The sequence below is a fragment of the Taeniopygia guttata genome, chromosome 6, assembly GCF_048771995.1.
Source record: "Taeniopygia guttata chromosome 6, bTaeGut7.mat, whole genome shotgun sequence".
In the NCBI taxonomy this organism is placed as follows: domain Eukaryota; kingdom Metazoa; phylum Chordata; class Aves; order Passeriformes; family Estrildidae; genus Taeniopygia; species Taeniopygia guttata.
Genome location: NC_133031.1, coordinates 24085272 through 24100643, shown reverse-complemented (window position 1 = coordinate 24100643; position 15372 = coordinate 24085272). Strand labels below are relative to the sequence as shown.

Here is a 15372-nt window from a genome sequence, read left to right as displayed (position 1 = left end):
AACGGAACATTTTCCATCCCCGTGGGCCCGTGGCAGCTTTTGCCCAGACACGGGAGGCCTGGCCCGCCGGGCGGAGGGCAGCTCCCCCCACAGCACAGCCCGCTCCTTTTGTCCAAATCGCTGGTAGCTCCTTGCAGCCGCTCAGATTTGGTTTTTATTTCCATTATTTTTTTTCCTCTGCCTCTCTTTTTCCCCTGCAATTTCAGGCTGGAAATGCCCTGCTGACAGCGGGAGGGCCCCGGGGTCCCGGTGGCTCCGCTCGCCCCTCCGCGCTCCCGCCTCCGCCGCCGCGCATCCCCCATGCCCGGGAAGCGCTGCCCGCACCTCCGGCCTTATCGATGCTCCTCGTTCTTCCTCTGCTAAACTCTGCCTGGCATCAGACTTAGAAAAAATAATAATATTGCTCTAGCCGTGTGCTCCTTTCCCGTCATTTCTCCCGCAGATACTGCTCTTAGAATAACTTTAAATGCAAACGGGATGGGAGATTCCTGTGGGGGAAAAGTCTGGTGTAGCCTCGAACCGGCGGGGTGTTTTTTCGGTCACAAATGAAGGACGTTAAAAAGTATATTAAAATGGTAAAGATTTTATTGTATCGGAAAAAAAGAGCTATCTGTACAATTCTAAGAGACAGTAAATAAAGCGACATTGTCCCTATCGGAACTTAAATAGCAGGCTTTTTAAAATTTGTACAATTCAAACAAAACCAGGTCTTAAATCTGTACATTTTTTTTAATTTATAGTGTAATATTTAAATGTATTGATTTTGGGATTTGTCCTTTTTTATTTCCATAGCATGCAAAAAATTCTAAAAAGAGTAAAAAATAATTCTAGGATTTTTTTGTTTTCTTTTTTTTTTTTTTGTTACCACCTTCATATCAAAAATACGAAAGGCAGCTTTTTAATAAAAGCACAACAATAGCAGAAAATGGTAAAAATAGCTTTTAATTGGTAAAATGAGGCAGAAATTGCATTGGAGACAAACCTCTATGCTCTAGGAAAAAAAGAAAGTATATATTTTTCAACTTGCATTATCACCCAGCCCCAAGTTCCCAAGATTGTGAAAGAAAAAAATATTTTTAAAAGGAAAAAAATTAGTTCGTGCACATCTGAAACATGCAAGGAAAGGAAAGCGGCTAATTTTTTTTGCTGTTGCCGTTTTAAGCCTAACTTAAATCTTCTCTAAAGTGGTTTGTTTCGGAAGTCTTTGAAAACAACTGCTTTCCCAAACATCTGTTGGAAGCCAGGTTTATTCCAAGGTTACGTGTCTCCCTTATAGATAAAATAATCATCACTGATAGCTATTAGAAAAAATAATAATCAAAACCTCAAAAAGAAGGGGGAAGAAAAAAATTCCAATATATAAGTTTAAATATTTATACAGAAGCCGTCCGTAATTGCACCGTTCCGAAGATGTGGCAGGCGGAGGGATATCGACTCTACCCTAAATTAATCGGGGGGTGAGTGTCTGTGGTGGGGTTCTATTGCTTATTGCTCCGACCGAGGGGAGCAGCCGCCCCGCCGCGCTGCCGGGGCCGGGATGGGGGGCCGAGGGTGCCGGTTTGGAGCTGTCGGGATGGGGGGGGAGGGACATGGCGGGGGGGACACCGGCCGCCCCTCAGTCATCCACGTCGATCTCCACGTCCTCCTCCTCCTCTTCCTCCTCCTCCTCGCTGTCCCGGCGGCTGCGGGGCCGCTCCGTGGGGGGCGAGGCGGGGCGGGGCGGCGGCGGAGCGCCGGGCTCCCGGGCGGCTGCGGGGGGCGGTGGCGGGGACCCGGGCCGCGCCTTGCCCCTTCCCTCGGCGCTGGGCTCCAGCTCGGCCAAGGCCACGATGTCCACGGCGGGGTTGGGGCCCAGCTTTTTGGCCGATTCCACGTCGGCCTTCATCTCCTCCAGGTCTCTCTTGAGCTTGGCGCGGCGGTTCTGGAACCAGGTGATGACCTGGGCGTTGGTGAGCCCCAGCTGCTGGGCGATCTGGTCCCGGTCCGCCGGCGACAGGTATTTTTGGTAAAGGAACCGCTTCTCCAGCTCGTAGATCTGGTGGTTGGTGAAGGCCGTCCGCGACTTCCGACGCTTCTTCGGCGTTTGACGCTGCCCGAAGATGGTCATCCCGTCCCGGCCTGCCGACGAGCCGCCAGATTGTCCCCGCTTTCCCGTGTTCACCCCTGCCCGAGCCCCCAGACCCCACACCGCTGCCCCGTCGGTATCTGGAGGGAGCGAGGCAGAGCCCCCTCTCCCACACCCCGAGGGCCACGGGAGAGGATGCTGCCGGGTACCGGCCGGGTACGGGCCGCCCAGGGACCCCCATCCCACCCCATGCGACACCCTGGGAGATGGCGGGGGACGAGGACAGAAGGAAAACCAGGCCGTGGGGAGGAGCGGGGCACCCACCCGTTGGAGGGCCCCCCTACTCTGAGAGGGGCTTACCTTCCGCCGCCTGCAGCACGCTGACTTCCAGCCCCTTGAAGGTCTTGCTGGCCAGCTCTTCCAGGGCGCAGAGGGGCGAGGTCTGGGAAAGCAGCGCCCGGCCGGAGAGGGGCAGCCCGGCCGGGGGGTGCTTCTCGGCGGCGGAGAGGAGGTGGGCCGTTCCGCAGAGGGTGTAACTCCTCCGCACCGAGGGCTTGTTGAGGATGTCCTCGATGCTGAAGGGGGTGAGGGGCTTGTTGGAGTTGGCCGGCGGTGGGAGGTGATCCAAGGGGCTCCGCCGCCGTTCTTCCCCCGAGGAGGGCTTGGGTTCTTCTTTGGAAGTCATGGTGGGGCCGGGCTGCACGGGGCTGCCTTCCCCACCCGCGACGGGGATGCGCTGCCGCGGGGAGAAGCCCCCGGCGGGACCGCGGGGTGACGGCGGCGAAGACAGCGAGCAAAAGTTGAAGCCCACCTCCAACTCCGGCGGAGGAGCCCCGGGTCCTCCCGGGGAGAGCCACGTCGGGTGGCGGGCAGGGCGGCGGGCGGGCGCGGAGCGGAGCAGAGCTGCCGTCGGTCCCTCGCCGAGAGGTGGTCCTGCCGTACCTCTTGTCCCAGGGTTTTGGGTCGGAGATTTCCCCCCCTCCTGTCTGTCTCCTCTCTCTCTCTCTTTCTCTCTCTCTCTCTCTCTCTCTCTCCCTGTCTCTCCTCTTTCTTTCTCTTTCTAGCTGCTATTTTAAGAAACACCCCAAATCACAGCACTTTCCCTGCCCCCCCACCTCCAGATGATACCCACCCCAAAATAATTTTGAAAAATAATTTTAAAAAAAGAAAGAGAAAAAGAAAAAGCAGACTTCGTCGAGGGGAAGAGCAGCCCTCGTACCGAGACCTCGGACCAGGGGGAAAGAAGCGAGAAGAGATGGGGTAATTGACTATTGCTAACAAGTTATTGTTGATTGGGAGGTAATCAATTATCTTCAATGACACTTTTCGCCCTCTCTCTCTCTCTCTTTCTCTCTCTCTCTCTCTCTCTCTCTCTGTCCAATGCAGGCTTTTGCAAGTTCGGAGACCCATTAATTAGGAGGCGGTATGGAGGTGGAGCCCAGTTGAATTATAATGCTGAATGCACTTGTCATATTCTGGCCCTGCTATTTGTTTGGACATATATATTTTTAAATTACATTACAAACCAGCCTTTATTGCATCAGGATAATACAGTATAGTGAAAAATAATAATAAGCGAAAACAAAACAAACCGAAAAATATCCGGCTGTGTCTTTTTTTTTCTTCCCCCCCGAGATTTTTTTTTTGTTTTCTTTTTATTTCTCCCTCCTGCTAATTTCTGCTACCAGGTTATTCAAAATGTCTCTCTCTAGCTCTACCCAGAGCCGTTTGATTTTTTTTTTTTTATGAGGGGAAGAAGGGGAGAGCCTGGTTTCAGGTAAGGCAGACCTTTCCTTTCCAATAAAACCCGAAGGTTTCCGCCGAATTTGTCGTGCTCCTCTTTCCCAGCGCCCTGTGTCGGAGCGTGCTGCGGGGCCGGGGCGGGAGCAGGGCCCCTCCGGTGTGGAGAGAGCCCACGGAGGGCTGCGGGCCGGGAGCGCTCCGGGGATGTCGGCGGCTTCTTGAGCTCCGGTGGCGCCGGGTGGTCCTGGCCGGGAGCAGCGCGGGGGGAAAGAGTCGGGGAGGGTCGGTTTCTAGCCCGAGTCCGTTTGCTGCGAGCCCACGGGTGGTTCTGGAGAGGGGAAGGGGTGGCGGGGGTTGCTGTGCCCCCCACTATCGGGGAATCCGGCCCGGCCCGGCTCTCCGCAGTATTCCTTAGTATTTCAACGGGGATCACCATCCCGCTTCTGTCTCGCCGTTCCACAGGGACGGAGACAAAGGCCAGAGCTGGGGTGAACAGCTTGGCCCCCACTGCGGACATGAACGGTCCCCCCACGGTCCCCGGGGGGACCTCGGCCGGGACACGAGCCGCGGGCCGGACTGGGGCTGGGCGGGCCGGGCCGGGTGCTGGCTGGAGGGGCGGTGGGGCAGGAAGAGAGACAGGGGCTTGGATGCGGCCCCAACTTTCCCTCCTCACCTTGAGGGCCAAGAGGAGGACGGCTGGCAGCTCCCAGGCCGCTAGGTACCAAACAAGCACAAAAGAAGCAAATGGCTCCTCTCCTTAAAGCGCCCTCTTCCCATTTTTTATAGCTCTCTGGGAGTCTCTTTATGCAGTGACCTATTTTTAAAGGCCTATATTGGGTTATTCATCATATCAAATACTGCGAGGAGATGGGGGGGGAGCCGGTCGGGGAGGGGGGGGAGCGAATTACACTGATTCTAAATCGCCCAGCTTCTTTGCTTTGCTAGGTGGATTATTTGCTTCGCTTTGCTTTGGTTTTATGAAGTGATTTAAACATATTTTAACCAATTAGAGACTTTCCTCCTCTCCCTTGTGTCCCCTCGCATTGTTTTTCAGCATGTCGTTTTATGTCAGGATCCAGGTTTTATTGAGAACTCAGCCGGGGTGCTGGTGTTATAATTACAGAAATAAGATTAAAAAAAATAAAAGCGGGGGGGGGGGAACGAAACAAAAATAGTCTCGTTCCTGAATGCGAGTTTGGGCGGGCTGGCGGGCGTACGGGATGCTCTGAGGCTCAGCCGGTTACCGGCTGCAGCATTTCCAACTCAGAGCGGAGTGCAGACACGGGAGCAACTTACTCCCCGTCTCAAGCACAGCCCGTTTCGCGCAGGGCACGGACAAAAGTGCTTCAGACACAGCGAAATCCTGCCAACCGTTTTGGATACCCCGTTGTCCCCCCAGCCTGCGTCTCCCCTCTTCCTACGCGGGAGGACAAGGCTGTCAAAGCACTCCGCTTTTTTTTTCTTTTGGCTTCCTAATAGGGCCAGCGCCCTGGGGAGGACGGACACCAGCCTCAGTACAGACTTCCTGACACAGAGGGACCCTTCCTCGTTTGCTTCGGCCACTGCCTGGTAGGGGATAGCCGGGTTCATGCTTTGCATTAATAACTCAGCCCGGCGGCTCCAGGCCTGTCGCCTGCCCTTGCGCCCAGCCTCCCTCCCCAGATAGCACCTCACTGAAAAAAGGGTGCTTGAGAGGGAAGAGGGCAGATCCCGGCCCCCTTCCCCGAGTCCCCTGGCTCTCGGTGGTTGTCCCGGCGGGCTCCGACCGAGCCTTCTCCGCTGTGCTCTCGGCTGCCCGGTGCTGCCTTTGGCGGATTCGGGTTCGTTTGTCCTGCGCTTACTTTTCCTTCGCAACCGCTGCATCTCCCTTCTCGCAAACGACTCCCACTATGCGCACCGGGGTGGGCTGGGCTGCCCCCAACCCAGCTTAGGGGGAGAGCTCTTCATCTCCCCTCCTCATCCTTCGGAATTTAATTATTTTAATTTTCTTTTTATTGGCAGCCTATTTGGCACCCAGCCCCAAATTAGGGACTCTCGGTGCCCCCCGGCGTGTCCCATTGCATCTCACTGTCCTCGGAGGGCTCCTGAGAGCAAGGGAGCCCCGGCTATCGCTGGGAGCCTGCTCCAGCCACCGCCACGGAACTTCGCATCCCTCCGGGCTCTTCTGCCCGTCCTGCAGGGACGCAGCTGCTAGTCCTGTGTCCCAGCTTTGGGGTCGTTTGAGGAAGAACACCCTCATCCAATGTGCTCCAACACCCTCCTTCCCCCCCGCTTCTGCCTGCAACAGCCCCTCTGAGTGGGACCTGGGTCTCACCTGCTGCTAGTGCAGGCAGAAGTTTGAGTCGAGTCCCCGGCCGAGAGGCGGGGGGAAGCAGGGCAGGGGAGTACAGTGGCCCTTGGATGTCCCCGGGTATGGATGAGGGCTTCCCCTGAAACCTTTGGGGAAGTGTCGGTCTGGGTCCCTGCCTTCCATCGTGGAAGAAAAGCGATTAAAGCTGCGGCGTTTCCTCATCACAGAGGAGAAAACTGCCGCTGAAATCAAAACTCCTCGTGAGAGGGGACACACGCAAAAAAACCAAAACCAAAACAAAACAAAAAAAACCAACCAACCAACCAAACAAAAAACCCCCCAAAAACCACCACCAATAAAAAAAACTCGGTCTACGAGTAGCATATTTGGAAGCCTCTCCTTTTGCCGTCTCCAGAACCGTATTTCGGGGTGTGGGCATAGCTGCCCTCCCGGGAACAGTCCCGGGCCCGGCGGGCAGCAGCAGGACGCTCCCGGGGCTGCCCGGCTCTGGCTGTGCGCGGTCCGCTGCTGTCCAGGAAAATGTCACAGGAATATAATTAAAGCAGGCGGCATATATCATTCAAGTGTTGATCACCAAAGTAACTGCGTACAAATGACACCTCCTTTCCCAGCATAGCTGAGCCGTGCATGGCTTCCAGCTATGTCTGCCTAGTTTAAGTGGTCTAAACACGTTACCACTCCCTGTTAGCAGCGGGGAGAGGAGCAAAACTCCCTGCCCTCGAGCAAGTATCTAGTCTTGGCACAGCATCTCTTAAAGGCCGGGAGGGCCAGCCGGGAACCTAAGAAATAACTGTTTTAGTTTTCAAGAACTCCTCCAAGTTTGGGGCTGCGAGGGACAGAGAGGCCCCGGTGGGACCCGCGGTGAAGGACGGAGAGCCACAGCAGGGTCTGTGGTCCTGTCCCAGTCGCCTCTTGAAAAACGGCCGATAAACGGTTCCTACAGGTATCCCCCGATGCCGCCGCCGCCGGGCACTGCACGGCGTTGCTCTCTTTGGAAAACAACCGTCCCGAGCTGGGCGTCCGTCGGCTCCCAGCTGTGGTGGGGAGGGAGCACTGGGGTACCGGGGAGCGCCGTGGGGCTGGGGAGAATGTTCCCAGCAGAGCCCGTTTCTGGAGCTCGTTGTACAGCTATCGGCCGATCCTTCCTTCCCTCGCAACCACCTCCTTACAGGGGAAAAAACTTCTCTGCACCAAAAATGAATGTGACCTGAGTACTCGCATCCGGCCTGGGAGCAGGGGTTAGGGGCAGCGCGCCTGGCCTGGCCCGGCCAGGCCCGGCCCGGCTGGGACACACCGGCACCGCGAAGCCCAGAACTTTCCCCGGCAGAGAAAGATGGAGGAGTCGCCGTTCCTTCGGAGGTCTTCGGCCGCGGGGTCGGGACCTGAACGGGGCCGACCAGGGACGGAACCCGCGGGCCCAGAAACCCAACCAGAAGCGGGATGCAAGGAGCAGCCCCCCTCGGGCGGACGGGCGGTGCGGTGCCCAGCTCTCCGACTCCACCTGGGGATTTTCGTTTACAAACCAACTCTCGGGGCCTCGGGGCGACTCAGCGCTTCGAGATCAGAGGAGCTGCAGGGTCCGTGTACTTTCTGCCCACCCCGGGACCTATTTGTTTCTCACCCGCAAAGTCCCCGCATAATGGAGCTGGCACGGCAGCGCTCGCACCGCTCTCGCTGTCCCGCTGTGGGTCCGGGATGGGGGGAGGAGGGGGGAGGGGGGGGGGCTAAATTTGGGCAAGCCCCTGGCCCGGTGCAAGCAGGCACTCTCTCGGGCTGGTGTAAAGAAAATAGGGAGCCCGTCTCCTCCACAAGCCATTTTAGAGCGCAAATGGAAAGGAACGACGGGGGTGGATGAACTTCTCCGGCCACCTCATCAACCTGCGTGGGGTCCCAGGGAGCATTTCCCATAGCGGGGGACAAATGTGGGCGTGCCCGCATCCCTAATGTCCGGAACCAGTACGTTGTCGGTCCTCTTAGCACAGCCGGAGAACCTCTCGTCCCACCACTCGTGGTGGATTTTAGGGATTTCCTGGGGTTCTTTGGGGCTACAGAACTAGTCTGTGCTGATGGCTCCCCAGCCAGACCTGGGCTTCCCCTGGGAATAATCTCCAGTAGCCGTTCCGGGACTTCTTGTGAGAGAAGGGCCAACAGAAGTGTCTGAACGTATTTAATTTTTTACATTCCAGTATTTTATCTTCTAGTCCAAGAAATCCAGTAGGACTCAAGCTTCTTGGGAAAAACAGTCGGGACGTGCCTGTCCCAGCTCCAGGCAAGGCGAGAGCTTGATTTTTATCAATTCATAGTTTTAAACCCCCTTAAATACTCCAATAAATGCCATCCACACAACTTCTCTGGAGGGCAGGGAGGTGGGACCGAGACTGTCGGGGGCATTTCAGGCCTCCTGGACGTGTCAGGGTCTGTCGATGACAGAGATTAGCAGCTCTCGGACCCTCCCTGCCCCGTCCCGGTTCTGGGAGAGGTAAGGCCGGGCTGCAGGGCAAGCGGGGAAGACTCTTTGGAGGGGATCAGCGCAACCCCGGCCTATTCAGAGCCTGTGTGTCCCCTGGGCCACTTCGTTTTGGGACGGGGAGCAGCCATCCTTTTCTCTCCAGTCCCTCTCGGTTCCAGGGAAGAGGATGGAAGAGGGGAAGGGATGGCCACGGAGCTGACCCTGGGACGGCGGGGCTGGGCGCTGGGGAGGCGGGGGCAGACGGCACCCGGCCCGTGCAGCGGCGCCCAGAGGCGGCTGGAAATAGCGCGTAGCGCTGGGTTCCCCTATCACCTCTGGGCCCCGCGGGGCTGGTCTGGGGGTGTCGAGACCCGAGGTGATGCCCATCTCACCCCAGTCCCGGGTATCCCTCGCTTCCCCTGGGCGAGAAGCTGCGGAGGGTCTGCCGCAAGACTTCTCCCTGCCCCACAACTGCACTCCGGACTCGGGGCTCCACAAAACTTTGGTTGGTTGGTTGGCGTGGGGGACAAACGACACAGCCACCCAGGACTGTGACAGCCGAGCCACACTGGCTCCTCCGAGACCTGCAATATCTCTGCCGCTCCCAGCACGCGTGAATAATTCACCAGGCTGCCAAATGCAAGTAACGTTTGTGCCAGCTATGAAAGAGCTGGGGAGGCGAAGGCTCATTTTTGGGGGGCAGGAGGAGGTGTGGGGAATCAATTGAAACTTAATAAAGGGAGTGGGGGGGGACAACGGTGGAAATAAGGCAGGCAACTTCTTCTAATAACAACTTGATGTTAATAATTCAGGAGCAGTCATTGGATTACAGCGCAATATCCGAAGTACACGTTGCCAGCACTGTGCGGGTGGATAATGTAATCGGAGCTCATTTTGCCTTCCAATAAATTACAGCAGCAAAAGTTTCCTGTTAAAGCAGTTATTTGTATTTATTTTTGAAGGTGATTCCCCTTCCAACAACTGCAGTAAGACAATTAATTAAAAACTAATATTTCCATCCATTGCGAGAGCAGCACCAAGATGCAAAGCCACAGTTTGACTGTGATCGCTTCCAACTTTCAGTGCTACAAGGTTGCTCCTCCTTCTCACTTCTTTCTTTCAGTCCCCCTGTTTTTTCATCCCTCCTTTTTTTTATCCTACTCCATCTGGCCTTGGAGGAGCCCTCCAAGCTCAGAGAAGTGCTGCTGGAAAGAAAACTCTCCCTAAAATACATCTCTTCATGTTAGACTCGCCATGTTTGTTCCTCTTGTCCCTCTCAGGTTCTGTTTTGAAGGGGTAGCAGCTAGAGGTAGGGTCAAACAACAGTTCACTTGTCTTTCAACTCACACATGAGGTGAGTTTGCAAGGCCTCAGATGACTCTTCTTTTTATTCCAAACTGCAGCAGCATTTAGGAACATACATATCCCCAGACCCAGCCAGGGTATTGCAACTTTCTTCTTCTCTATTCCCCTGTTCCTCTCACCAAAAGCTGGGCTATACCCTTGCCTTCTCACAGCCTTCCTCTTCAGCTGGGGTTCAAAAGATGGTTCGCAAACCTCTCCCAGCCTCTGCTGCTGGACAGAGGGATCCACTCCAGTGCTAAGTTGCTCTCTGCATCCTCAGACCTGCTTCATAAAGGAGCCTTTCCCCAAGAGTTTGTCAATGACTATCACACATCTCTGATGAGAGGCTTTACACATACATTTATTTTATTCTGCTTTCTCTTTCAGGAACCTTAAACACATTCCTCAGCTGGTCATATTTCAGGCAGGGCTCTTTCTATGGGTACTTTTAGCATCCTGTAATGGTGACTGGCATTCCCATCCTTCATAATAGCTGCTGTCAGCTTACAGTGTTTCTGTACTGATCGCTGTCAGATCAGGCTGTCTCCCTGTCTCCAGTGCTGCATGGAGGTACAATAGGGAAAGAGAGAAAAGAGCTTCCTGGAGGAGGCTGGAGTGAAAAAAAAATCTCTCTTGTTGGGCACTTTCCTGATTTCCACTGTTCAGATTCAGACTCTGACCTCTGAGGTTTAATATTACTACACAAATCTCTTATGATTCCACCTCTGAGCATTCTGTAGTCCTGTCCACTTCCCTTCTCTGTTTTATTCAGTTTGTGACATTTCTTGGCACCAAATTCCCATGCCCTCTGGCCTGGCACCCAGGACTCTTTTTCAGCTGATGTACAATCACTTGTGACTTGTGGAACTTTACAGCTTGGACTTTTTCTCCTGGGCACTGAGGAAAGCCTGTGTAGTGAACAACCTCAAGATTTATTTCATTTTTCTGCTTGAAATCTCTTTGGGGTCTGTTTAGCTGAGTTGTTTTTTACAGGTGTGCAAAGGAGGTCTTCACTAGTGTCAAATATGCAGCAACAGTGGGTCTGGATTCTGCTTGCACATGGGAAAGCCAGTCAGGTTCTCTTCATTTGCCTGTTCCAGTGTTACAGTTTAACAAAGACCTGCCAGTGCTTCTCAGTAAGAGCTAAGAGGGTGAGCAAGGGAGGTATTAAGGCTGCACACAGCAGAAATAACCTGGTCTGGGGTGTGCAAAGGCACTGGCTGGCTGTTGTGGGCATCTCTCACCCTCGGGAGAGACTGGAAGTGTTGGGATATGAGGGATCCCTGGCTAGGGAGCTGCCACTAGAGGTAGGGCACCGAGGTCAGCCATGGAGGGGCTAGCTTGGTCTGTCTGAGAGCACAGATTAACTTCCCAGAAGCAGCCCTTCTCCCTTACTTTAAATCTTGAGATTTTCTGCTTGGAAAGCTGTGTACCTGCTCCGGACGCCTTTTCCAGTCTCAGTGAAGCAATGGGTGTTGAAAGTCTCCTGTGCCCTGTGAACTTATCGCCAAACTCCAGATGGACCTTTATTTACAGCAAAAGGAATGTTTGTGAATCTTGGAGTACATGGACTCCAAGGACAGGAGAGAAAAATGTTTTTAATTTCCCAATGCTAAATAAACACTTGTTGACTGGTAATGCAATGTAAAATTTATAGAAGATATGATTTTTTTACTGAGATGTGTACAGATCCCTAAATGGTGACCTCATTGCATACAAGGAGTGTAGGCAGCAGGTAAGGAGGTGTGAAGTCCAGCAGTGGCTCACCTGTGCCCCCACAGCTGTGGGGCAGTTGCAGTGTGGGTGCACCAGGGCCTCTCTTCTCTTTGGTCTTTGTCCTTTTGCCCTGTACATGTGTGCAGTCTGCAATCTCACCAGCTCAGCTTAGTGGAGCTGGGCACGCTGTGCTGCAAGAACATGACCTTTTGCTCTGAAGATGGCAACAGCCTTGTGCTGGCAGCAGAATAACATACCCAGTACAAATAGAATCATTCTGATAATAAATCACCATCCATAATAAGAAGACATCGTTAATAATAAGTCATCCAGGGGCCTCTTGAGACCAGAGTACAACTTACTGTAAAAATAGATAGGAAACATGGTGTGATCATTACAAGCAAGATAACAAATAAAACAGAAAATGACTTTTATAGGCATTTAGCTCATCTTTCCTTCCCCCAGCTTCCAGCTAGTTCTGTTTTCAGTCAGGATGGCTATGATTTAAGTTTGGTCACAAACATAGACTGGATTTTTGCAGATGCAGAGCCCTGGGTTTACTACACCTGTAAGCTGGCCAGATCACTATCTGCAAAGGAGCTGTCTGGCAAAAATCCCTCCTTTTTTTCCCTTCTGCTCACAGTGTGATCCTTTAGTTATCCTGATTTCTCCAAAGGTGATGGATACAGGCTCCCTGGCTATGATATACAGAAGCCAACTGAGGCTTTGCTCATAGATACAGACTCTTTCTGTATCCCCTCAGCTGGCAGGAATTGTTGCCCAGCTCCCATGTCTGTGTTTTGGCTCAGCTGATAGGGTAACTTCAGAAACCAGAGGAGAGTGAGAGGCAAATACATGGCAAAATGGGAGCTTTGAAATGAATGAATATTTGCATCAAGAACTCACCAGACCCAGGAATATTTTCACACATAAACTGCCTGGCAGCAAAAGACTCGTGAAAATTGCTTCATGCACAGAAGCTAAGGGAATCTCACACATTTATTTAAGGACAAATTTGCAAGTCACCCTTGTACTGTTCTGTCAGCTCTAATCTGCTTGGGATATCAGTGCTGCTTCCTTGCAGCAGAGGGGAAAGAGGCTAGGGCTGTTCAAATCTTTCTTGGTTTTTCCTCTTGTTTGCATTTGCCAGGCAAACAATAGCAGATGTTATATAGTCAGTTCAGTTTGCTACTAGTCCCATTATGCTCTATTTATGTTTCACTTTATTGGCTTTTTTTTTTTATTTTCCTATTATTGTTTCACTCTGGGGGAGGCAGAGGATATAATATATTCATCTTTATTATACAAAATCTGTGTGAAGCATTTAATAAAATGCTGTTTCCACACAGCTAGGAATATTACTGTTAGCTGTTTTTAAGTTAATGCTCCTATTAAAAAATGTTTGATGGCTGCAGTGACTGGAACTTGTGTGGACAAAAAGCACACACACCACTAAATAAGGCACTCATAGCAATTCAGAGATTTCTTGATGCCTTGTGGAAAACTTCTGTTTTGTCAGATTTCTGCTTATTTAGCATATTTCCAGCATTGTTCTTCCCTAGTTTTATTATTAGTTGTATTTGAATGGAAAATAATTTTTTTCTTTTTTTCCCCAAAAGTTTCCCCTGAGATTGGAGGGGTCAAATCTGGCCCCCATCCCCAGGTCTCTTTCCCAAGCAGGAGTTTTGGCAGAGTTTGGGCAAAGGCAAGTGGGGAAGGACACTAGGGAAGGACACTAATAGGAAGATAGTCATGGCTGCTCTCTGAACCTGGACTTGCTTGTGTCATGCTCAAGGTGCTTTCCTGTCCCAAAGCTGCTGATTCACACCCAAAAATGTCTGCACGAGGTAGGCCAGGCCTGTTCTGCTTTACAAGTTGGTGGTCAGGGGCAGCAGGTCTATGCTTGCCCATGGTCATGGAGCAGGGCAGTTTTTGAGACCTCTATGTCACGGCACTTGGCTGTGCCAGGAATGGGGGTGGCTCTCCATGGACCAGGAGCACAGGAGATGGTGCTGTTTCTGGGGGTAGTCAGGTAATCATGCAAAATCGCAGTGAAAAGTCAATGTTACCTCATTAGGTGAGAAGAGTGAGCAGTGAAAAACAATCTATTTCTGAGAAACTGGAGAAAGATCTTTCAGAAAAGTGTTTCCCTAATTGGTAACTTTTGAGGAAAGACTGGAAACCACACCCAAGATAAGACTGACTCAGAGAGTCTGGTTTTAGACCCAAAGCTCAGTCAAACACACAGCTTACCCCCAGCACAGGCAGTGGTCTGACATGGAGGTGTGGATCAGATGCTTTATCCTTTGGAAGAGCAAGGAGGCAGTTCAGTGACGTGAGTGTTAGATGTTTGCAGGAGTGCTAATGGCATTCGGCCTGGCACTGATCTGTACTGGATGTGAGGAAAGCCATACAGGGTTTAATGAAATTCTGCATAGCCTCATATCCTGACTCCATTGCTGCTGCTGCTGGTGGTTGTCCTGAGAGAGCAAAAGACCCAACGGTATTATATATAATTCTGTATATTATTATCATACAAACTTTAGTAAGTATATGTCATGCTTCCCAGGGATACTTTCCCAGCCCTCAGCTGATTGTGGTTCAGAGCCAGAAGTGATACCTTCATGTCTTATGGCCCCAGATAGATTGTTCTTGCATGAATGCATCTAAACACTTGCTCTACCCATATAATCTTTTGGCATCCATGATATCCTAGGGTGATGTGCTTCATGGCTGATCTACCAGCTATGCAGATAAGATCTTCCTTTTGTATGTTATGAATCTGCCACCTGATAACTCTACATCTGCTTGCACTTGTTCAGGAAGAGGTGGCACATACTTAATCCCTGCTCACCCACTCCTCAGCCTGTCTGACAGCACGGAAGTTCTTTGGTAGAGCCTGTCAGCCTGCATGGAGCTGGGAGTGGGAGAGGTGAATCTCCTGTCATTCAGGGCTGAGTACTCAATAGAGAAGACCAAGGAAAGTCAAGATGCACCTCAGAGGGAGGATGACATTCATGGTGTGGTGGGCAATGGGGCAGCCTCTGGTGTCTCTGGTTGAGCAAATACCTGAGGAAGGTATTGGACCAACACAATGAGTTGGAAGAAGTTTTTTGGCTGATACATGGGGTTGATAGCGGTCAGTGTGAAGGGTTGGCTAGTGGAGCTGCAGTGGTGGAATAGAAACAGTGGGGAAGGAGGTCAACCCAGTCAAAATCTCCAGAGCTTCCTGAGTAGTTAGGAAAAAGCAGACCAGGAGTTTGGGGTTCACACATTCCCTCTTGGAATGAACCTAAGCTGGGCATAACTGCATTGAACAGAGAGCATCCACTGACAGCATGCAAGACATCACTGTTTGGACAAAAGACTGTCCCTCAGCCTGACCCCACCATGGCCTGAAATGCTCTGGGTTTGTTCCTTTGCCCACCAAGGTTTTGGTGCCTTTGTATACCCCACATTCTCAGGGCTGGGAGGGCTTTGCAGCTGAAAATTAAATCTAAGGGACTTTTTGGCCCTGCTATGAAGTTGTGCTTTGGGACGTTACAGGAAAAGTGTAAGGACAAGTATGCTCAGCCTTCACAAGGTTTTTCTCTAGACATGTCACTGTTGGGGAGGGAGAGGAGATGGGGGAGAACATGCCTGCTGTCAGAGCAGTCATTTCATGACATTGCACTCTCCAGACAAGAGCACCTGCCAGACAGAAAGAGTTTGATAAGCTTGAGAAAGTGGAATTGTTTACAAAAG

General features: G+C 52.2%; 1 protein-coding gene across 1 annotated transcript; it reads right to left on the bottom strand.

Moving 5' to 3' along the window:
* Window positions 1–567: 567 nt before the first annotated feature.
* Window positions 568–3458, bottom strand: LBX1 (ladybird homeobox 1). The gene is made up of 2 exons (XM_030276283.4): window positions 2426–3458; window positions 568–2118 (listed from the first exon to the last, which is right to left on the bottom strand). The coding sequence occupies exons 1-2, from the start codon at window positions 2748–2750 to the stop codon at window positions 1616–1618; spliced, it is 828 nt and encodes a 275-aa protein (XP_030132143.4). The 5' UTR covers window positions 2751–3458; the 3' UTR covers window positions 568–1615.
* Window positions 3459–15372: the final 11914 nt, after the last annotated feature.

What these genes read in the sequence shown, in the direction of transcription:
- LBX1 (XM_030276283.4), bottom strand. Translation starts at nt 2,750, where the DNA reads ATGACTTCCAAAGAAGAACCCAAGCCCTCCTCGGGGGAAGAACGGCGG. An exon ending in CGTGCTGCAGGCGGCGGAAG is followed by an intron (nt 2,119 to 2,425) that starts GTAAGCCCCTCT and finishes GCTCGTCGGCAG; the next exon opens with GCCGGGACGGGATGACCATC.